The sequence below is a fragment of the Biomphalaria glabrata genome, chromosome 16 (genome assembly GCF_947242115.1).
Source record: "Biomphalaria glabrata chromosome 16, xgBioGlab47.1, whole genome shotgun sequence".
NCBI lineage: Eukaryota > Metazoa > Mollusca > Gastropoda > Planorbidae > Biomphalaria > Biomphalaria glabrata.
Genome location: NC_074726.1, coordinates 16,648,431 through 16,672,963, shown reverse-complemented (window position 1 = coordinate 16,672,963; position 24,533 = coordinate 16,648,431). Strand labels below are relative to the sequence as shown.

The 24,533-nt window shown below is 35.8% G+C and overlaps 2 protein-coding genes across 5 annotated transcripts in view; one reads left to right on the top strand and one right to left on the bottom strand.

The window, feature by feature from the left end:
• LOC106070007 (uncharacterized) overlaps nucleotides 1-16,511 on the bottom strand; it is a 28,497-nt gene extending 11,986 nt beyond the window's left edge. Inside the window, exons 1-8 of one of the 4 annotated variants that reach the window (XM_056013888.1) lie at nucleotides 16,379-16,486; nucleotides 6,998-7,151; nucleotides 5,399-5,750; nucleotides 4,591-4,643; nucleotides 3,282-3,474; nucleotides 3,072-3,196; nucleotides 2,867-2,950; nucleotides 2,602-2,724 (exon numbers count right to left, since the gene is read on the bottom strand). In XM_056013888.1, the coding sequence (XP_055869863.1) occupies nucleotides 2,602-2,724; nucleotides 2,867-2,950; nucleotides 3,072-3,196; nucleotides 3,282-3,474; nucleotides 4,591-4,643; nucleotides 5,399-5,693 (873 nt within the window). In that variant the 5' untranslated portion in view covers nucleotides 5,694-5,750; nucleotides 6,998-7,151; nucleotides 16,379-16,486. Of the gene's footprint in view, nucleotides 1-2,601; nucleotides 2,725-2,866; nucleotides 2,951-3,071; nucleotides 3,197-3,281; nucleotides 3,563-4,590; nucleotides 4,644-5,398; nucleotides 5,751-6,997; nucleotides 7,152-7,543; nucleotides 7,923-16,378 lie in introns of those variants that run through there. The other 3 variants (XM_056013889.1, XM_056013887.1, XM_013229810.2) reach the window with 3 other exon arrangements.
• Nucleotides 16,512-18,431: 1,920 nt separating this feature from the next.
• Nucleotides 18,432-19,082, top strand: LOC129923445 (uncharacterized). The gene has a single exon (XM_056014354.1). It carries the CDS (start codon nucleotides 18,432-18,434, stop codon nucleotides 19,080-19,082), a length of 651 nt encoding a protein of 216 aa, XP_055870329.1.
• The last annotated feature ends 5,451 nt before the right edge of the window (nucleotides 19,083-24,533 follow it).

Sequence of the window (24,533 nt, the reverse complement as noted above, 5' to 3'; positions counted from 1 at the left end):
AGGACTGTGGCTGCACAAACAGTGGTGATGGAGGCGCTGGGGATTGGAGCGCGTCTGTGGCTGTGTTGTGGGCAAGTCTGGCGGGGGTGACTTTCAAGGCAAGAAAATTGACGGCGATTGCTGCGACGATCTCAACGAAACGAAAGAAACAAATGAATAAACTATGGAAGTCTGCTATGTGCCTGAAGATTCTGTTCCTAATGTATCTGAAACAAGTACCTCAATGAACCGAACAGATCAAAACGTTGGGTCTGCGTCCAAGCTTTTTGCTGTGGACCTTAAAGACCTCTGTTTATCTGTCAGTACCTTTGACGGGAACTCGAACCTTGAAAGCCTCAAGACCGTTTCTGATTCCTTGCCTTGGATGTCGTTGAGTGAAATTGCGAATACTGGCCCCAACTATGGCCGAGACAGAAACAACGAATTTGACTTTGGCATAAGAGAGAACTCGATGCTTGGCAACTGCATCCAGGCGATTGACATGAACTGTATATGCGGCGCCCTGCGGGGACAGTGCCCATGCCAAGAAACCCAGCTACAAGATCTGAACTTAACAGAAATTTGTACTTCTGACCACATCAGCGAGAGTGACTTGAACGGTGGTGAATTATTTCCAGCGAAACCTGATGTAGTGGTAGATGAACATTACAAGGATGCTTCATGGGCATACCTTACAGATGAAGCTGAGAAAGACTATGTGCTTGAAACCATGGCTACCAGTAGGCCTACAACTGTGTCACGAGACGTCCATGTAAAAGGTTCGCTGACTCAGCGTCTTGGAACAACAACCCTGGAATCTACAGTATTCGACACAACCTCCATTTGTGTTCAGTGGCTAAGCGACGACCGCGTAAAACTATGCAGATGGCTTTGTGGGCAACAGGCACCCTACCGTCTGTGGTTCCCACTGATCGACCTCTACCTGAACTGTCAAACCTCTACTGCACTGTTTCTTCTCGGGACGAAAAGCTCTAAGAAGGGGGCAATGTAATAACCCTGCCGTGCGCACCGCCATCCAAGCTAGTGCTGATGGTGCGCACAGTTATAGATTGGACTGAAAAGGATGTCAATATTAGAAAAGAGAACGACTTCCGCCCTAGTAGAGAGCAAATATGGAGAAACTGTGCCTAAGATAGTAGTTGTTTGTGTACCTGTGATGTCGTGTAATAAACGTCTATGTCTCGTTGAGTTGCCTCACTTAAGTTATTACAATATAATAAGTAGATAGAATGAATATTAATAACAAACAAGTAAAATATTAAAAAATGTCTCTTTTTAAAAGCTTATATTTAGTGAAATAACACTAATTATTTGGAATCAATCATGCTATTAATTTTAATAGATCTAGACTAATAATAATGAATTAGTGCGATTGGAAAAATTTTGATTAATTGTTGTTTTTTTTTGTTTATCGCAATTTTCATGCTTGTAGCCTACTCGTGATGATTCCTTTTGAGGACCATTTGGGGTAGAGGGTATCTGGGATAAGGTCTCCTTTGATTCTTGAAATGCTTTTTTTTAAAAACTTTCTCAAGTCTGAATTCGAACTGTAGGCCTCGAAACTCCTTGACAGAATACCGACGTTTTACCCACTGAGCTATTCAAGTAGTTCTACAAATATTGGGTTTTAAAGTCTGAAGAAGTCTCTAGTTTAAAATTTTTAGCGAATGACCTAATTCTCACACATGGTCATCTCCCTGGAGCTTAGTAGCGTACAAAGAAAAATTAATACGACTAATTGATAAATCAAATCGTTAATAATATATATATATATATATATATATATATATATATATATATATATATATATATATATATATATATATATATTATATTATATTAGATATAAGAAGTCGTATAAATCAAATGAGCACAACTCGCGATCTTTTGATTTGCGAAGGCTAGATCTAATTTTAAGATCTAATCTTCGCAAAGAAATCAATATACTTCTATACCTTACATGCGCAGTGTGAACACACTATGATTTGACGTTCTCTATTCTATAACGTCATTGAAAACTAATAAGCTTATTGTGCTCTTGAATCAGAAATATTTAGTGAAAGTAAATGTATTTATTTCGGCTTTCGTTGGGTGTAGCCTATATATTGCATATGCTTTATTAGCGGCCCCCGAAAAGGGAATAACCAATATTAGTTTTGTGTGGTCTGTCCATCAGTCCGTCCAGTTTAGATCTCAGAAAGTAGAAAAGAAAATGTTAACCAATGACTTAAATTCTGCCAAGTCACTGGTTTTCCTGGCTGACTCAGGTAACCTATTCCATGCTCTAATAGCACAAAAGAAGAAGGAGCATTTGTACAAATTTGTACTAGCATTTGAGCCCGGAATGTTCAGCTATACACTAGGTCGGTTATTCCAGCTGGAGCTGTGTGGTTAGGCATTTAGCTTCCCAACCGAGGGGTCCCATGTTCGAATCCGGATTAAGAATGGGATTTTGTATGCAGCCACAGCTTTAATGGGTACCTGAAATTAGTTGGGGAAAAGCTTATCCACATGACCCTCTCCCTTACTGTGGGCCAAAGAAACATATGACAATTACATCATCTGCCCTATAAATCACAAGGTTTGAAAATGTACTTTTACCTTAGATATGTCCATGTTGTCAAATATCGCAGCGTTACAGATTTGACAGGCCAATATGTTACTTAAGATATTGAGACATGAAGATTGAATGCCGAACAATTGACTTCTTGAACGTGTTTGTGTCTGTTCACAATAAATTATATTATAATGGACTGTTGTGTATCTCATTTCTTTTACGTTTCAATATAAAAATGGAAAATGAAATAATCAATAAATAAGCCAAAGAATGAGTTTAAAAACACGAACATATTGTGTCTATACTTACTCCTTGACTAGAAGACTGCTGAGGCATACGAGACTTTATAAGGATATGAACCCACGTCGAAAGATGATGTTCACTGCACAAAGTCTACCGAGAACATTTTATTAAAATTAAACATTAATTAAAATTACTATATCTGATTATAATTTTCTGTTGAAAAAAAATCTATGGACATTATCAATTGTTGGAAAATGTTAAAAAAAAATACCTGAGAAAAGAATGTGTTCGTTTCCACCAGTCGAAGTGTTATCTTCAAAGCCAATGCTAAAAGTTGTAGATCTACTTTTTTTGTACAAAAACTTTCTTCCAACTTGCATATTTGCAACAGTAGATCTAAACAAAATTGCATAAATGAAGCACTTTCGCAAAACTTTGCTAAAATTTAGGAAATATAATGTACAAAAACGTGTTAACTTACTGTGCAAATTGCTTGTTTTAAGAAATTCTTCTGTCAATGAACTAAAGTCTAATTCGCTTTTCAGCGTTTCATTAAGAATGTTCAGGCATTTAAATATTTTATCCTTTGGTTGTTGAGTTGTGGTCAAGTGTGACAGATTCTCAATTAGACTTTTCACATTTGTCATGGTGCTATGATTTTCTTGATATGTTGCCTGAAAGATACCGGTAAAGAATAATGCGGCGAGTGTTTGGTGAGGAATAGGATTGTTTTCTGAATTCTATGTAGGTGTCTGATAAGAGCTGAAACAACAAGAAATTCTTTAAATTCATTAACACTTTGAAGATTACCTAGAGTATATTTACATTTTTAGAGCCTGGCTTACACTTAAGTGACATGAACCTTGGCCACATCTAACAAATATTAACCAAGTCTACACTCTATTTCATGTTAACTTAAATGAACTCGTCTTTACCTAGGCCTATTTAACTTGGCTTAAATTTAACTCGAAAAGAGCTAACAAGATAAGAAAAAGATTTGCGAAATAAAGAAATAATTTCTTCATTTTCTTTTACACTCTTAAATTAATTATATAAATAGAAAAAAACGATTACAAAAGGAGTTTTTGTAAAGACACAAACTCAGATATGGTCCTTTAAGTGCCCACCTAGGGTAAGCAATGAAGGTAAAAAGGCAAGTTTGGGTATTCTCAGCTGGAATCTCAGAAGCTATGAAGTACAATCTACAGCTCTACCTCACTCTATACAGAAGTGTTCTTGGCGGATGTGTTGCTAACGTGATTCTATTGTTTGGCCGCCCAACGTTAGCGTCACTATTGTTACATTGTTAATATTTAGAAGCATTCAATGAAGAGAATGTTTTGTTTGACATGTTTTTGGAGCCATGCAGATACGATTCAGAGTGAACTTGCCCTAATAAATTAGATGAAATAATCATCTGATTTATGTTTGACCTACGGACATAAGGTTGGTGAATGGTCAATCTCTTATTCATCTCTGGAAGAAATTCTTTTCTTTGGTCAAGTGTCAAGAAGACTTTTGGGACCTATGCTAATGAGAATTGCTTTGCTGTTGTAGATAAGTGTCTGACAATTATTCAGGAGGTGTTGATGTAGTTATACATGACACTCAAAACTGTTATAAAATCTTGTTTTATAAATGTTTAAATTATATACAAACAAAATGCATTATTTCTTTAAACAAATGTGTCCAAAATGAGTTCAGGTAAATATTTACCTTTCATACTCGATTATTCAACCAAGCGTGGCTTGGTCACCAAGTACTGAATATTTGTTTATGTTACTACTTACTGGTGAATTCCTTGCAACTCCTTGTGGATTGTCACATCTTTTTAGAACGTCAGCTGATTTTTTAAAGAAATAATTTGTGAAACGTTTTCAATATTTCATTTAGATCTAGATATTAACTGTCATTGAACGTACCAAGTAGATGCACCAAGAATATATATCTACTCAGAACAATACAAACTAAAAGGAATACATCAAAGGTAAAGTCAATCCCATTTCTCAGTATATATTAAATATAAATTTGCAATTTTAAATATTGCATGATGCATGGGATAAAAAAGGGAAATTAATGAGTGCTATTACTCTATTTTCATTTGGATTTGAACATCGCCGCGCCTGTGGAGAGTTTAAAGTTATATGCCAGATTTATTTAGCATTAAAACATAATATGTTCAAGACACAAGTCTACTCTTCTATACACATTCCTGGGTGAAAATATGAGCTGCAACTGTGTCAAAATATCACTTTAGTGATTAGTGATATTATTTTTTGAGTGATCAAAATAATGTTTGGCATCACAATTGAAATTAACTCAGTTGCAGCAGCAGTTGCAAGCTTCCTTCACGAAGAAAATGACCGAAAGGTAACAGTGATTTGGAAGTTTCTCTTCAAATGATTGCATAACTAGACTGATGAGCTCTAGCTGGCCAAGGCATAAAGTCTTTGGCGGTATCTTTTAGTTTCGCAAGCAACGAGCTACATTTGGTGAACCGAAAAAAAGAAAACAATTGAGGAGTCTTCTATAAATAAAAGGAGTGTATGCCAACTTTTAGACCAGTCATACAAATTACTGACATTGAACAACACGTACCGTATGTTTGTGGCTCAGTTGGAAGCTTTGTCCACACTTCTGGGTGATATTGTTTTAGTGCTTTAATAAAAATGTCAGAAGAAGTGAGATCACAAGAACTTTGTCGAAGTATGGTATCCAAAAGTTTTCCATTCCTAGCTGACTGACAACTTTTAGCCATAATTTCCTCCTTTTGGTCCATTGTGATGACTTCAGATTGAAAGCAAAAGTCGGCCATTTTTTCTGCATTTAAATTCTCTTTTAAAAGCACGTAGTGTGATTGAATTAGTCTTTTTGAATTGCAAGGACCACTCATTTCACAAGGACATAAATAATTTTGTTTTACAGAGTAAAGTCATTAATATGTTTACCTCTGTAGAATAGAAATACAATGAAATATATTACTTGGTATTGTTTGAGACAGAAAACAATTCACTCTATTTACATAAGGAAGCAAAAAAATCAGTAGTTCTTAGAATTGTGTTTTTAAATAATATAAAAAAAGAGTTTAAATTCACACAAACTTGTAAGCGATCCCACCCGCTCCCTTGGGACCGCTATTTGTTAGAGAATGCAAGTCGAAAGACAGGTTTTAGTTTTATTAGTACGAATAATTGGAGAGTAAATTTGATTACAATAACATCTTTTGTTTCTATGATCTTTGTTTATAGTCATCTCATCTCATACACAAAACATATTGTTAGGTTTCTGTCTGTGTGGATAAAAGTATCAACAACCACAATTCTACTTCTCTTCATATAAATAGTCATTGAAATTAAGCTTCTCTGCGATTCACTACAGCTAATGTACGAGGTCCTGTTTGTATCATGTCTGAATAGGGCCAATTAACATTTTACACTATTCTACAAGCATACCAAGCGATGAAAACATTGATGACAACATCTTAAGCTCATGGTACGCTATGAAAAGGTCCACGAAATAAAATGAATAGACGATAACCCCGTTTCTTACGTGCGTCCCTGCAGTGATGACGGCCTTTTCGTGGTTAGCAGCGGTATTTTTGTAATGAGAATTTTGATTTGCTTTAGAGAAATCTGAATAATTAGGAGTTCAATTAGTACATGAAAGTAACAGAGAGTTCTTCAAATTTGAATCGGGCAGGTCCGAAACAGATGCTGGACCTAAACTAGCCTTTAGAAGAACAAAAAGGAAGGAGAGCTGCCTGATCTGGAAACTACTGCGCAGTATATTTTTTTCAGAAATAATATTAGTTATCTGAGCTCTTCTACTTAATAATGAAATATCAGAAATAAGATTAGTTACCTGCGCTCTTCTACTTGATAATGAGATATCAAAAATAATATTAGTTATCTGAGCTCTTCTACTTAATAATGAAATAGCAGAAATAAGATTAGTTACCTGCGCTCTTCTACTTGATAATGAGATAGCAGAAATAATATTAGTTATCTGAGCTCTTCTACTTAATAATGAAATAGCAGAAATAAGATTAGTTACCTGCGCTCTTCTACTTGATAATGAGATATCAGAAATAAGATTAGTTACCTGCGCTCTTCTACTTGATAATGAGATATCAGAAATAAGATTAGTTACCTGAGCTCTCCTACTTGATAATGAGATATCAGAAATAAGATTAGTTACCTGAGCTCTCCTACTTGATAATGAGATAGCAGAAAGATCCTAGAGTGATCATTTTCATTGATGAAATAGCTTTGGGCGTCTTAAAGGCTAATGATTTCATCGGTTTTTATTTTTCCAACGACCAGTTATGTATTTTCATGAATCATGAGCAAGTCTGCAACATTTTCAAAAACGTCAACCCAATGAAAGCTGGTGGGCCTGATGGAATAATAGGGCGAATCTTAAAAGAATGTGCTTAACAACTAGCTGAACCTTTCCAAGATATTTTTTCCACTTCATTACTAAACCATGAGATACCACCTGTGTGGAAGTCATCTATAATTGTACCTGTGCCAAAGGTTTCCAAACCAAAGGAAATGTATGACTATAGACCTGTTTCACTTACTTCCATTGTGTCTAAATGTTTAGAAAAATTGGTTAAAATGTTTCTTCTGAATGATCTTTGTAGTAAGTTAGACCCTTTACAATTTGCTTACCAAAAGGGTAAAGGTTTAGACGATGCCATCCTAAATATTTTAAATTGTGTCTACAAACATCTGGACTTACCGAACACTTATAAAAGATTGTCCTTTATTGATTTCTCATCAGCTTTTAACACTATACAACTTCATTTACTCATTGAAAAGATGAAAGCGTTGAAGATTAGTCCATACATAATACTATAGGCTAATGAATTTTTGACCCAGAGATCTCAGAGGGTTAGGGTAAACAATGTTATATCAAATGCACGCATAGTTAACACAGGGGCGCCCCAGGGGGCTGTGACATCGTCATTGTGGTTCATTTTGTACACCAATGATTTTCAATCCGATACTCCTTTTTGCTCCTTCACAAAATTCGCTGATGATGCGGCTCTTCTTGCCCTGCTCTCAGAGAGCTCAGACGTAAATGAGTATTTCAGAGAAATAGAACACATTGAAAAATACTGTAAAGATAATTTATTATTATTAAATGTAAAAAAACAACAAAGAAATGATAATCGATTTTCGTAGGGAAAAGAAGGAAAATGATATTGTTTCTGTAGCTGGAGAGACTATTGAAATAGTGCAAACCTTTAAATACCTTGGTACTATCCTAGACAATAAACTAAATTTTACTGCAAATACTGATTATATCAGCAAAAAAAGGGCAGCAAAGATTACGATTACTAAGAAAACTGTCCTCGTTTAATGTTAGCGAAAAGGCCTTGGCTATGTTTTATCACGCTCACATCTGCAATATTTTAAATTTCAATATCACTGCCTGGTATAGCATTCTGAGCATTAAAAATAAAAATAAACTTTATAGAATTTTAAATGCTGCTGGTAAAATCATTGGCAAAGAAACAAACCCCATTTGGGTAGCTGTTTGAGACAAACATCTGTAAAAAAGCTAACAAGATCCTCGATATCAAAATATACATAATGTGTCAGGATTTTGTGATTTTACCATCAGAGAAAAGATACAAGACACAGACACTCTTTTGTTCCCCTGGCAGTCAAATCATTAAATAAGAACAATCTTGTATAAACTTTGTCACATGTAAATTATGAGTGAGTCTGGTGTGAATGTACACTCTGGTTTCTTATAGTTATAATGTTTTTTGTTTGGTGTAATGCACAAATCGTAAGACAAATTTCCATACGGACAATAAAGATTATTATTATTATTATTATTATCCACGGGGAACAGTGGGCCACTTATAATTCTTTGATGCGCCACTGTTGACACAGGCGTCAAGGTTGATCACCCCTGATCTAATTGATGAAGAACAAGGGGGTTTTTGAAAGGCCAATCTTTCATTTCTGATATCTCGTGCATTCATTCATTCACTATTTTTTTTATACATATATTTTGGGGAAGTAACAAAACTATATGCATGCGTATTTTTAAATATACAAAATAATAAACTCCCTTACTTAATATAGCCTCCCTTGTTGTGTTTTTTTAAAATAAATATTATTATGTTATTGTCGGAAGTGGTAACTCCAATACATATAAAATGCTTCCAATGGCTTGCGTCAAACCCCTGGCCTTCACGTTTGTTTCAAATATTGGGTCCGGCGGAACTCGTTACCGACAGAAGAGGCAAAGACAAGCCATTGGGACCTAAACAAGTAAGTAACGAGTTCCGGATATTGTTTTATAAAATATAAATTCCGTCAAATGATTGTTTGAAATCGCATAATTGACTTATATACACTTATATAGTGGACAATAGGTCACTATAGTTTAATTATCGTTATCGAATTGTTCCGTATTTTAATATTAAAACAAATTTATGCCAAATGGCTTTTTAAAAAAAATATCGACAATAGGTTGTTCATGATTTTAAAATAAAGTAATTAACTAGAAACGATTATTGAAAATAATTTTTTAGACTTATTTTACATTTAATTCTCTTGCTCAAACATCACAAAACATCGGTTCTTCTTCTTCTTCTTCTCCTAGTCAGCTTTTTGCTGCTGAACTGTCAGCTCTTTTGCAGACTGTGCCAAGGAAAAATAGTGTGCTGTTTTCTTCAGTTGTTCAGCACTGCAGTACAGGGTGTTGGTTATGTTGGGCTGGAGTGGTAGTAGGGTTTGCCTAAGGTGGATTAGGAAGGGGCATTCAAAAAGGATATGGTTTACGGTTTCCTAAGGCTGGGCGCAGTGTCTACAAAGGGGGAGTTGTTTGGAATTTATTTTATTGAGATGGTAATTTAACAGAGATGTGTGTCCTGCCCTTAGTTGGAAGATTGTAGATTGCTCTTTGCGGGGGAGGAAGTTAATACTGTCCAATTTGTTAGGCATGTTCATTTCTTTGTACATGGCTCTGCCTGTGTTTCCTGTTGTCCATTGGTTGAGCCACTCCTCTTTGTGGTTGTTGATTAACATTGACCTTAGGGTGAGGTAGTTAACAGGTCTATCTGGTTGTTCCATAGATGATCCTGCAATTGAAAGCTTATCTGCCCTTTCATTTTCCATGACGCCAATGTTTAGGGATCCACTGTAATGTGATGTTGATGTTAAATTTTGTCCTCATCTGGTGTATTATCACTATTTTTGAGATGCTGTTGTTAAGGTGCTTGAAGAGTGGATTGGGAGTCTGACAACAATAGCTGAAGGTTGATTCTATCCCTTCATATAATTTGTTTTCCACTGTCTGTAAAGCTATGGTAATTGCCTCAATTTCGGCTTGGAAGTTTGAGCAGTAGTCGCCACAGGTTGCACATATTTCAAAGTGTTTATTTTTGGGGAAGACCAGGAAGGCAACAAGAACAGCATTGATGGTGGCTTTGAAGGCTGATCCGTCGGTGTTTATATGGATGGCTGTTTTTGGATAGCTTTCAATTGTTTCGAGCGTGCCTACTTTGAGCTCTAGTGGATTTGATTCTTTTGTTAGAGTGTTATTTATTAAAATGTTTTAATGGTTTGTTGTTTGTAGTTCAAGTCCAAGAGTTAAGTTTGAGAATCTGGTAATTTTTTTCTCTGTTATTGGGTAGATGGTGTTTTAGGGCTAGTTCGTCAGTAAGTTGCTTTTTTTTGTTTGTTTTTATTTCTCTGCATTAGTAGTTTATTTGGATGGTCATCCTCCAACCTTCTGTATCTCTCAATAGCTTCTAATGCTTAAGAGGTTCAATATTGGAGTCTATTTCGCAGGCTGCTGTTCTCATACCTCCACTAATTAGCCGCAAGGCTTGGTTTTTGGATTGTATCTAATGATGATTGATAGGTTTTGTTGGCGGCTACTTGTATGGAGAGACAGTTATCCATGACAGATCTGACGTATCCAGTGTATAACTGTCTTAAGGTTTTCTTTTCAGCTCCCCAGGATGTTCTTGCTAGATGTTTTATTATGTTTAATCTTTGTGATGCCTTTTCTTTTAAATCTGCCATAAAGTGTTTTAGAGTCAGTCTTTGGTCTAATTTTACACAAAAATATGTTAGATTTTCTTCTTTATTTATTGGCTGTGAGTCTATTTTTAGGATGTAATTTCTCTTTGCTATTTTGTTGCTGTGGCTAAAGATTGAATAAACTGACTTTTCTTTGTTTATTTCCATAATTTTGAATACGTGGAGATAGTTGTGAGGACTCTATTTAGTTTGGATCTAGTCAGCACTGGATATTTCTTTGTAGTCCAAATTAAGAGGTCATCTACGTAAAGTGCCATATTGAACGAAATGAGGTCCGGGAGGTCATTCATGAAGATAAGAAAGAGTGTGCAGCTAAGAGCTGAACCTTATGGTAGGCCTTCTTCCAAACTTTTGTTTACTAGAGATGGCACCTTCGAATCGGGTTTGAATGGTTCTGTTTTTTTAGAAAAGCCCCTAATCCAGCTATACATTCTTCATCGGTAAAAAATGTTCCGGATTTTGTTTTGAAAAATAATTCAACATACATTAATTTAATTTTCTTACAAATCGTTGACAAAATTTAATAGTTTCTATTTTTTAAAATAAAAACTCTACTAAAACCAAAATAACTGCTTGAAATCCCTCTTCTAATAAATAAAACAAATTTTTTTTTGCTAAAACGTCGCAAAAACTCATTAACAAAATTTGGTTGTTCCGGATTTTTTTTTTTTTAAAACATACATTTTATTTCTATTTGTTTAAAAATAACACTTCTATCTTACTTTACATTTAATTTTCTAGCATTACACAATCCAATTATCGTTAATATTAAGTTCCGTATTTTTAAGGAAAATAACTTCATAACACCAAAGTATGGTATGAAAATCTCTCCACAAAGCAATGGTACATTTAATTTTAATAGTATACCATCTGGGATTCTCTCTCTCTCTCTCCATATATATATATATATATATATATATATATATATATATATATATATATATATATATATATATATATATATATATATATATATATATTATTCTTTAACTATAAGAACTCGGTGCATCAACTAATGTCTACGAACCCTCGTCAACTCTATCGTGTCAATAAAGACATTTTTAGTCTAAATAGGCCGTGTGAGGTAATGAAGAAGTTTTCCTTCGAGTTCATATTTAATGAATTATTTAAATAAAACGATATAAGAACTCGATGCATCAATGTTTATTGAACTTCGTCAACTTTCTCGTATTAAATAAAAGACTTTTTTTTTTCGCCCCCGTAAAGGGAAAACCCTCTAATAGTTTTGTGTATTATGTGGGTCAGTCTTTTTCGCACGACAAGGCAGACATTCTACTAGATCTACTAAATAGATTTAAATCTTATCTAGATTTTTTAGACTAGATCTAGATCTATTTTCTAATTAAAGTCGTTGTATATTCTAGATATAGAATTTATAGGTCTAATCTAGAATTTTATAGACTAGATCAAGATCTAGACATGTGTATATTACGATTAATAGATCTAGAGCAGTGGTTCCCAAACTTTTTTGTCTCGTAGACCCCTTGCCATGTTTTCCATTCTTCGGTAGACCCCCTGCATTTTTTGGAAAATTCTTCAACTTCATTTGTGTTTTTCTCACTTATTTCTAAACCATTCATTGATGAAATTCACATTAAAATGAAGCAAAATAAGATTTAATATGCATTATATGAATTGACTAAAAAAAAAGCCTATTGAAGTATTTCCCAAAGTTCGTTTATTATTTTGAACAATTATTCTATTTTTTAAGGGGGTGTGGAGAAAAGGGTACCGGTACTTAGATTTACGAAAATTATTGAAGGGGTACGCATATTTGGTATATGTTGAAAGTTTGGGAAACACTGGCCTAGTGGATAGCAAGTTTGTGTAAACTTTCAACATTAGGGTTCAATTTAGTTAGATTTAATCTATCATAACTTCTCGATTAGATGATGTTGGTTTTAAATTTTAAAATTAGGAAAATTCTTCCCATCTATTGTATGCTACATTACTTAATCCTCACAAAAAACTTTGAGATTATGCCTTCGTTTTGATCAAATTTAGGTAATCACCTTGTAGCGTTACCCTTATTAAATTTATGAAATAAGTCTGTTAAAATTGGATTTTTAGCACCCAAGAACTCAGAAATAAATATTGTCAAACATAAGCCTTTCGACAACTATCATACTTCATTGTGAAGGAGCAATTGATCAAAGTTTCAGGCAATGAGCAGTTCTTTATGGATTTCTTAATTCATAGCAAAAAGAAAACATGATAATAATAACACATTATTATCGGGCAAGGCTAACTAGTCCCTTTTTTTTTTTTAGAAGTATGTATGTCTTTTGCAAGTAGTTACATAAGAACCTTCCAGTGTCCTAACTCCTCTTACCATTACACCTTTGAACTGTATTGTTGCTTAGAGAAATGTTTACTATGATTATCAGATATGTGTGGCTTTTAATAGTGCAGTTTTCTGGAGTTTGATATAGGCCTAAGAAAAAATATTGTAAGACACTCATAAACATCTTTTCTTTTAGGATGTTAAATCAAACATTTAGTTCTACTGTTCTGAACTAAAAGTGTTGGAAAGTATTTCAAATCTCAATCTATTTTATCATGTTGTCATTGTCTCAAATGGTGTTCCAGGTTAGATAGTTTCATTGTAACTAAGCTTAAAAGTTTGTTACAAAAAAAGCACATATGAAATGGCTTGTTCGACGAATACAGACAAATGTCTAGTAACCAACACTGTACTTTCTACAGTTCTTTTTAACTAGGCCATGTACAATGTTACTTTCATGTAAACAAAATTACAATGTTTAAAATAAGATGTTAAAATTAAAAAATATAAAAAAAAAAAATTCATTAGACTAACAGAGTTACAATTGAAAGGATTAACTAAGGTAAAATCATTAATAAGAAATGAAATATAAAGTCTCGACATGCTTAAATGAGATCCACTATCGTAGACCCCCATTTACAGGTCATAGACCCCCAATTTATTTTTTCACTTCCGTAGACCCCTTGGAAGTCTTCGTAGAACCCTGGGGGTCTATATAGACCACTTTGGGAATCACTGATCTAGAGTAACAATAATAAATCTGTGCGATTAGTAATATTTCAACCAATAGTTTTTGTTAAGTTTCGAACCCCTTAATTTAAAACTTTTCTCTCTCCAGAGTATAAAAGGGACTAATTTAAACTTATACCACCACATCTGTCAAGTACAATTTATTTCCCTTGTTCAACATACCACTAAGCTATAGTTAATTAACTAATAGATTTTTAAAATTCATTATTGTTTTGTCATGTAAAAGAAATAATTATGCAAAATTTTAGCTTTATCCGAAATTATGTGTGGGAAAAATAACGTATACAAACTTTTACCAGACAGACAAGAGTTGATAGAAGCTTTGTAAAAACAAGAAGAGAAGAACGATATACTAAAGAAAAGCTTGAAATATTAAAAATAAGAAAATAAATAAATTTATAAGTAATTTTTATGGTTCCCGGTCACTTCATCCCCGGTCACTTCATCCCCGGTCATTTCATCCCCGGTCACTTCATCCCCGGTCACTTCATCCCCGGTCATTTCATCCCCTGGTCATTTCATCCCCTGGTCACTTCATCCCCCGGTCACTTCATCCCCCGGTCATTTCATCCCCAATTAAATATTTTATATATAAATATGATTATGTAGAATGCTTTCTTTTTTACATTTTATGACATATTACTAATGCGTTTATAGTGTTTCCTCTTCCACTTTGTATTCTTAATGAGAAATCTAATATTATATGGTCAATCTGGAGGTGTACTTATCTATAGCGTAATGATTAAAGGCCAAGGTGTAGTGCAAGTAGTGGGAATCTTTTGAAAGATAGAAGTGCGATTAGAATAATTATGACTTTGCAGCTGATAACTTATCATCAAAGGCCAAGGTGTGGTGCAAGTAGTGGAAATCTTTTGAGAGATAGAAGTGCGATTACAATAATTATGACCGTGCCGCTGATAGTTTATCATCAAAGGCCAAGCTGTGGTGAAAGTACGACCATGTTTCACTTTATTTGATTTTTCAATTGCTCTTTCTTGAAAATGGGCGAGTCATTTTTAGCCTTGTAATAAGGTTTTATTTTTTTCTAATAAAGGCGGACTTCCTTATAAACATTAAAGTTACAAATTATGTTATAAGACTTTATTTCTATCGATATTTCATTTCTACACGTATATGTAAGTATGTATTTTGTTTATTGATATTCATTCTACATATTAAAACTGGTGGGGGGGCCTCTAGTGTTGTGAACATACCCGTCATAATGAGGTTCCTATAGCCTTAAAATTAATTGTTTGAGTGCTCATTGGAAATAATCTTGCATGTATATTTAGGGTGTCACTCTCTATCTCTTTCTCTCTCTCTGTCATTTAAATAAAAAAGGAATACATTAAATATTGCTCATTTAATGCTTTTTAAAATTACAATTTGTTAGATAAAATTATCAGGTGATGAAAATATCAGGGGATGAAGTGACCGGGGGATGAAGTGACCAGGGGATGAAATGACCGGGGGATGAAGTGACCGGGGGATGAAGTGACCAGGGGATGAAGTGACCAGGGGATGAAATGACCGGGGATGAAGTGACCGGGGGATGAAGTGACCGGGGATGAAATGACCGGGGATGAAGTGACCGGGGATGAAGTGACCGGGGATGAAGTGACCGGTCACCAATTTTTATACAAATTTTATAATAACACAAAAGTGCGTTCGCTCCTCTATTCCTAAAAGTGTGTCATGCTGGGGTGGGGGGGAGGGGAGGTTGCCCCTTACTTTCCGTTGGTGGGTCAAGATCCACTGTTGTAAAAAAAAAAAAAAACGATGGTATAAAGCCTAGTCTAGGTTTACATAGAGACATGCTGATTTCTTAAACATTCAAATGACATATTAAGTTTTCTGTTTTCTAGTGGAATTGTTAGTCATGATCTTACGTGTGTCTGATAGTCTCCTAGTTAGTGGCAATTGCACAGCGCGTGCGCGCACCCCCCCCCCCCCCCAACATTCTCTCTCTCTAAGCATATATTAAAAATAGCTTGCTGGAAATAAGTTTGATAAAACCAAAAGCACACTTATATTAAGTCAACTGAAATGTTGCTGAAACTCGAGCGTGTCAGCATTGTACGTCTGCTAATGTGCAGTTCAGTTTAGGAAAGCGTTACTTTGGTCACATGATCTCTTAGATTACGGTGCAGTTTTCTTTCCATACTGTCTGACATGTTCTAATGTCTGCGTTTCAAAGATTGCAGATTTTAAAATTGATTATTTCAAAATTCTCTATACTTTAACAAATGAATATTCTTTTTAAGATTATTAAATCTATAATGTTGTAATGTTTTTTTTCTAGATAAACTAGACAGCTTAAATGTATAAGCAGTTTTGAACACTTTAGATCTATAGACTTTGGAATTTTAAACATCTTGAATTTACTTATATACATTTAAGAAAATTTAAAAACAGGATTATAATCCTAGCAATCACAAACATTTTTCTTACTATATCTAGAATTTAGTCCGTTTGCTGTACATGGAAAACCTGGATCTTGTACGCGCCATGTTCGTTTTTGAATTGCCAACCAAGCTTAATGAACACGTTATTCCGGGAAACCCCTTTTAAATAAGCTTTTTAAACTTTTTGGTCAAGAGATTACTGCAAGGTCATAAACTTATATATGATTAAATCTAGCACTAGAAGGACTGAAAGGTTGTTTCAGTTGTGTCGATGATATTATAGCGATAGGGAAAGGAAGAACGAAAGAAGAAGCACTCAGAATACATATTAAACTAAGAGAGCTGATGAAGAGATGTCAAGGAAAGAAGATTAAACTGAACCACGAAAAGTCTGTTTTAGAACAGCTGAAATAAACTTTCTGTGTCATATTTGTTATGATAAGTATATGCTATATCGGTTGTCGTTCTTATGTTTACATGTGCTTGTAACTCGTCTGTAAGAAAGTGTTCACGAAATGTGTGTTGTGTAGTCAGTCAGTGTATTAAGGCCAGACTATACAGACATGGTTTTCGACTCTGTTATCATTATGTTCATAACAAATCTAATACACTGAATCCAAAACTGTGAAGTTGTTAGAATTTCGAAATGGATAGGATATTTCGGCCAGGGAAGTTTGACATCGAGCCCAAAGCACCTCAAGCAGCAGAGCATTGGCAGCACTGGTGTGACGGGCCTCGTATATGACGTGTATGAGTGGCTTGTTAGTTGTCTAGGGGATGATTATTTTTAGAATGCCACACACTGAGCCATTAGAGATATATCGGGAGCAAGCACGCAACGAAACAAACAATGGAGAGAGATACAAATATTGCAAGATTTAAGAATATTTATTTACACAAATGTACAAGCAGAATAAAATAAGGGGGGGGGGATTTGCATCTATCTCTTTAGCTTTATTGTATCATCATACTGAGCACTTAATGTTTGAGTATGTCACTTTTGGCCTCTGCACTTAGCTGGTTGTCCTACTGATGTCGCAGCTGGCTGTGATCCTGGCTGGAAGTCTTGCAGCTTGAGGTGGGCTCTAGCGGGTAGAGGGTCGCCGGTGATTCAGTTCTTGTGGAGTCTCAATCCAAAGTTCTGATATCGGTTGTGGGCACAGTAGGGCGAGTGGCCGGCTACCGTGAGCACAAGTGTGCTGCGGGCAGAGCTGATCTGTCGTGGGCAGCGTCGTTAGCAGGATCAGTCCAGGGCGAAGTTATGACGTCTCGCATAGACACGTGGTCTAAGGGAACGCCGTGCCTAACGGGTTGACAAGTGGACTGTCAAATATGCAGGCAGGTAGAGCCGATTAATAGAGCCAAATAGGCAAGTAGTATCCTGCAGTGCTGAATAGCACCAAACAGGCAGTCAAATAGACAGACACCTGAGGGAGGCACCAGGTATTCCTGTAAGAGTAAGAATAAATGATTAGTCCAGACTCTACTGTCAACGAGAAAGAAAAATGACAGAGTGTGTCTATTCCGACTTAGTCTAGCTTATAAAGGTCTAGAAGAGATGGGCGGAAACAGGAAGGGCGATAGAGTAAAGATGATCTCTCACGTGGGTGAGGCGGAAGTCGCACCTATGAGTGTCAAGAGGCGTGTTGGCACGAATAATCTTCTTGATCAAAGAGAGACGTGGGTGGGGTGGAAGAAAGAATGAATTGTATTCCAGCCCAGGTGGTGTCGACAGTGAACGTCAGACATCCGGCGCGTAAGACCAATGTAAGTGACTGTTTATTTTTACCCCGGTCAAGGGAACATAAGTGAGAAGTTGTAGCCTTGTTGTCGCCAAGGTGGTGGACTCAGTCTAGCGAGAAGAGGAAAAGGTGGGATTTGGTAGTGAAATTGGCCTAAAAGTAGGACATAATTAAATTAAACTAAATAAATAATAATAAATAATTAATGCTGTGATAAAATTGAGCGGCACTGCCAGCAAGCTTTTGACCTGTGAAAACTGGTATGAAACTTTTAAAAACTATGTATCAGTAGTATCTGTAGATAATCTTGATACTAGGAAACTACTGATAAATTATATCTCTCCTGCTGTATACCAAATGATAATTGATAAAGAGACATTCGAGGAAGCAATCCAGACTCTAAACGGCGTCTACATTCAACCAAAGAATACTTGCAAACAAGAGCAAGGTCAAACGATAGACTCCTACATGCAGAAATTAAGAATTTTATCCAAAGATTGCAACTTCAAAGCGGTGACAGCTGAACAACACCCAGAAGAGGCTATTAGAGATTTGTTTATCAATGGACTAGTGTCCAGAATTCAAAAACGTCTACTTGAAAAGACTGTTTTGAGTTTAAAGGACGCCTTCGAGGAGGCTCGCTTACTAGAACATGCTTATCAGCACTCATTACAATATGAATCATCACAGCCGGAAACTAATTGTGCGACAACTACTCTCACCAATTCTTTGGCCACAGCCTCGCCAAATGTTACGATTCCTCAGAGTGCAAGCAATTCACATATACATGAAGTAAATGCATTAGCTAGCAAGTGTTACTTTAGCGGCAGGGTTAAGCATCCCCGCTCTCAATGCCCTGCAAGGGAAGCGACATGTAATCAGTGCTTCAAAAAGGGTCATTTTCAAGTATGCAAATCGAAATCTTCAACAGTTTCGGCTATCGCTACTGTGCAGACTTTGAGTTTAAACAAATCTACGATACCATTTTCATCAACAACGTGCAATTGAAAGCCCTAATAGACACTGGGAGCTGTGAAAGCTATATTTCGATGCACATTGCTAAGAAGCACAAATGGCCGACATGTTTCTCAGTGCACAGAATTTTTATGGCTTCCACCCATCTATCTCGAATCACTCAAGGACATATCTTCGCTAACATACGTCTTAAAAATGAACGATACGAAGGAGTTAAACTATCTCTACTAGACAATTTGTGCTCCGACGTCATTCTTGGACTTAAGTTTCCACCAAAATCTGTTTATTCCTTTCGATGGTCAGAAACCATCGTTGTGCCTGAGTACTCTCCACCCAGCGAGGGTAGAGGCTCCTAGCCTATTTAGTAATCTGTCACCAAACTGTACCCCAGTGGCTACAAGGTCTCGCAGATACTCAGTTCCAGATAGAAAGTTTATAGAGAAGGAAATTTAACAACTAATGAAGGATGAGATTATTAAACTATCTAAGTCTCCCTGGTGAGCATAAGTCCTAGTCACAACAAATGACAGACATAAGAAAAGAATGATTATAGACTACAGTCAAACCATAAACCGGTTCACTCTACTAAAAGCCTACCCCATGTCCAGAATTGACGAACTAGCAGAAAAGATTTCCCAGTACTCTGTATATAGCATTTTAGACCTAAAAGTGCATACCATCAGATTCCCATAAAAAAAGAGGAAAGGCAGTTCACCGCCTTGGAAGCATGTGGGAAACTGTATCAATTCCGTCGGATTCCGTTTGGCGTTACGAATGGAGTCGCCTGTTTTCAGCGTATGATTGACAATATCATCGAAGACGAACGACTCACTGATACTTTTGCTTAATGTGGACAACGTGACCATCTGCGGTATGAACTCTGAATCACACGATCGAAACCTAACCTACAGCGCTTTCTTGACAGTGCTCAAAAGTATGGAACCACTTTTAATGAAACAAAAAGTGAAATTAGCACTACTAAAGTGAAACTGTTAGGATACGAGATTTTCAAAGGACAACTTAAGCCGGATCCTGAGAGATTTCGCGCTCTAAGGGAATTACATGTACCAGTGAACATGCGTGAACAGAAACGAGTAGTGGGTCTTCTGGCTTGCTACTCACAGTGGATACCTAACGTCTCAACAAAAATAAGCCCGCTAACAAGAAATCAACAATTTCTTGTCTCCGAAGAAGTCAAAAGAACATTTAAAAGTTTGAAAAATGAGCTTGAAAAAGCCGCGTATAAACTTAAGATCCAAATCGCCTTTTAACCTTTAGCCATTGCAGCTACTCTCAACCAAGATGGCCGGCCCGTTGCTTTCTTCTCTCGCTCATAAACAAAAAGTGAAAGAAAACATTCTTCAGTTGAGAAAGAAGAATATGCCATTGTTGAGGAAATGGAAACATTTCTTAGTTGGTAAAGCGTTTACACTTGTTACGGATCAGCAATCAGTCTCTTTCATGTATAACAGGGCAAACAAGGGAAAAATTAAAAATGAAGATATCTAAGGTGAAAACTTGAACTCTCGTGTTTCCACTATGACGTCATCTATCGCCCTGGCAAGCAGAACACTGTAGATGGTACATTTATCAGAAACTATCTATCTGCCCTCACTCGCAATGACCTTAAATTGCTGCACACTAGTCTTTGCCATCTAGGCGTTACTCGACTATTGCACTACTTAAGGGCTAAAAAAATCTTCCAATTTCCTATGATGACGTCAGAACAATGTCAAATTTGTGCAGAGCTGAAGCCCCGTTTTGGGGACAGCCGACCGGAGAGCTGATTAAAGCAACTCAAACTTTTGAGAGAATTAATATGGATTTCAAGGGACCTCTCCCTTCAGTTTCAAGAAATAGAAATTTACTTACCATTATAGATGAATTCTCTAGATTCCCATTTGCATTTGCATGACCCAATATGTCTTCCTCTACGGTTGTTAAATGTTTCAATGAACTATTTGCGCTATTTGGATTTCCAGCGTACGTCCACACTGACAGGGGAACTTCGTTTATGTCTACATAGGTGCAGCATTTCCTCCACGAGAGAGGAATTGCCACCAATAGAACGACCCCTTACAGTCCGAGAGGAAACGGACAAATAGAGAGACTAAACGGACTTTATGGAAAGCCATCACTTTGGCTTTACATTCTAAGGAACTAAATGGGAACTAGTATTAAATGATGCTCTGCAATCCATCCGGTCATTACTATGCACCGCAACTAACAGGACACCACATGAACGACTTTCTGGTTCATCCGAAGAAGTGGTTAGGGGCCATCTCTGCCAACATGGTTGACCAGTCCTTGTCCTGTCTAGCTGAAGAAGAATGTTAGATCTTCTAAATATGATCCCATAATTGAACAAGTTGATTTAGTAACATGCAACCCTCAGAACGCTGTTATCTGAACACCATACGGTCGAGAGATTGTTAGCCCCTAGGGAAGAACAAAAAGTTATAGAAAATGAGAATCAGAGTGAAGCAGAGATTGATACTGACTGCCCTGTCCAAAGCTGGCCTCCCAAAAATCAGCCTACTGATTCTACGATGGCTGAAAAAAAACCACCAGCACCACCAAAGACATAGTAAAATCGTCGAAAGCTCAAGCAGATGAAACTGGCAATACAAGATGCAGTGCTGGAGAAAGTCAGAATCGAGACAGAGAAAGATAGAACGATGCAAACACTTATTCAGTATATCATAAATGGATGGCCAGACAAACACAATAGTCTACCTGAACTCAAACAATATTTTTCACCAAGAGGCATGTTAACATACGAAGACGGACTCTTGTTAAAAGGAGAACAAATAATCATAATCACTTCGCAAGAAAATAGAAGAAAAACTCCATGCAGCACATCTAGGAGTAGATTCAATGAAAACAAAAGAAAAAGAAACAGTTTTCTGGCCTGGATTATCAGCTCGAATAAAGGAAATAGCCAACTCATGTTACATTTGTCAGAAAAACAAACCAGCGAATCAGAAAGAAGAATTAATACAGCATGAAATAGGTTCTAATCCGTGGGACAAGATTGGAATTGATTTATTCCAAATGTTTGACCAACAATATCTAGTTATCGTGGACTATTATTCAAATTTCAAAGAGGTAGAAAACCTGCAGTTGACAACAACACACGCAATTATAAAGAAACTGAAAGTTTTATTTGCAAGATATGGGGTGCCCAAATCTGTATATCTGATAGCGGGCCTCAATTTATGTCGGAATATTTTTCCAAATTTATGATGGAATGGGGAGTGACTCATTTGAAATCCTCCCCAGGACACCATCAATCCAATGGAAAGGCTGAGTCAGCAGTTAAAATTTTGAAGAACATAATGAAGAAATCTAGAGAATCAAAGTCAGATGCTTATGAAGCTCTCCTGGAATTTAGAAATACTCCGAGGCAAGACAAAAATCTAAGCCCAGCTCAGATGTTTTTTGGTCGGATGACTCGAACGCTGACACCAAACAAAAGGAGTAACATTAAGATTTCTACATGTCAAGAGAACATTATGAGAAGGAAAGAAAAACGTCAGATGAGTGTAAAAACATCTTATAATAAGAAGTCAAGAAATTTAAGTCAGCTGAGAACTGGACAGATGGTCTATTTCCAATCACCTAATGACCCTACATGGAGACGTGGAAGATCCCAGCCCAAGTCAACCAGAGGGCTTACATTATTTGAGGTGACAATGGTGCTATGTACCAAAGAAACAGAGTGCATATCAACCCGAACAGAGAAACAGAACAATAAGATATAATCCCCAATACTAATGAAAACTTACAGGACAATAGAACTCATGATCAACACATTCGCCACTCATCAACTCATCATTCCCTGCTACCAAGGAATCAGTTGAAGAAACCGACAAGATTCAATGACTATGTGTCTTAATGATCTATTGAATGTTGATTTTTAAATGTAATATGTTTCTTATTCATTGAAGCGTATATATGCATGCTATGTTTTGTTCTTTATGTTGTTGTGGTTTTGTTAAAATTTTTTTTTAAAGAAAAGGGGATGTTGATATGGTGCGCAATGGTGCACGCGTTCAATATAATGAAGTGGGGTTCTCCGCCATGACACTAATTGTGGTTGTTTGTTTATTGTTAACTGTGAACTTAGATCTTAATTAACAGAGATAATGTTTCAAAAATCCTAGATCGAAATAATTATGATTTTAATCATCTTATGTACATTTAAATAGATTGATTACCTAGATCTTTCTAGATTATGTATCTAAAAATTGCAAAATAATAATTATGAGACGAGAGTACTCTTATTTTTGATGTTCAATTACTAGATCTAGATTAAAATATTTTTTTTATATTACATAGGTTAGGGTTGAAAAAAAAACGATTTCTTTTTAACTACTTTACAAAACATTGCATTGTTCCAACTTTCTAAAAAATGTTCACGACATTTTTTGTATTGTTAAAAGATCTCCATGTCCAGTCTAGATATAGTATATCTTCTTATCTTATATAATACAGACGTTACTTCAAAAAAGAAGATGATTACGTCCTACGCGTCATGCATTTAGTCATGCATATTAACCAATGACTTAAATTCTGCCAAGTCACTGGTTTTCCTGGCTAGCTCAGGCAACCCATTCCATGCTCTAATAGCACTAGGGAAGAAGGAGTATTTGTACAAATTTGTCCTAGCATATGGGACGAGGAATGTGCCTTTATCTTTGTGTCTTTCAGAGTATTTTATTAAATTTTGTTTTTGTATTTGAAGATTATGGTTCAGTGTTTTATGTATTATTGCTACTTTACTTTTGAGCCTTCTGTCCTGAAGGCTTTCTAAATTTAGTGATTTTACTAAAGGTGTTACTCTAGTCAAATGTGAATATTCGTTTGTTATGAATCGCACTGCTCTATTTTGTGTCTGTTCTAGTTTCTTAATGTTTTCTTGAGTTGAGGGGTCCCAAACAGAGGATGCATATTCTATTATTGGCCTAACCAAGGTTAGCTTTGTTAGTATATATAAGTCTATGGTTATAAGTAAAGCGAATGCGTGAAGGTAAAAATTGTATGAATGGAGTTATTAAAATAGCTAATCGACCTAAATCTAATTTTTTTAATAAAAGCATTTGCTTGTATATATATTTACATCTAGATCTAGAGTCTAGATACTATTATAATAGAAGTAGATCTACTATTATTAATTTATAATATATATATATACTAGCCTGGCATTACCCGCGGCCTGCGGGTCTAAGTTTGTGTTAACTAATGTTGTGGATTGGATTTAGATATATGTTAAACTTAGCTAATGATCCTTTCACGTTATTTCTCTTTCGCTACGAAAATAAAATTAGTTTTGCGAAAATGGGTTTACCCGAAGTTGATACATTCTTATCTATTAAAAACGAAAAAAGCGATAGCTTTGTTAATTAAATGAATGGGATTATAAAGTGAACAATTAAACGAAATAATTTTTAGTACGCGATTCATGAATGAATATATATTTAG

Excerpts from the sequence above, each read along its gene's own strand:
- LOC129923445 (XM_056014354.1), top strand. The coding sequence starts at position 18,432 with ATGATAATTGATAAAGAGACATTCGAGGAAGCAATCCAGACTCTAAAC.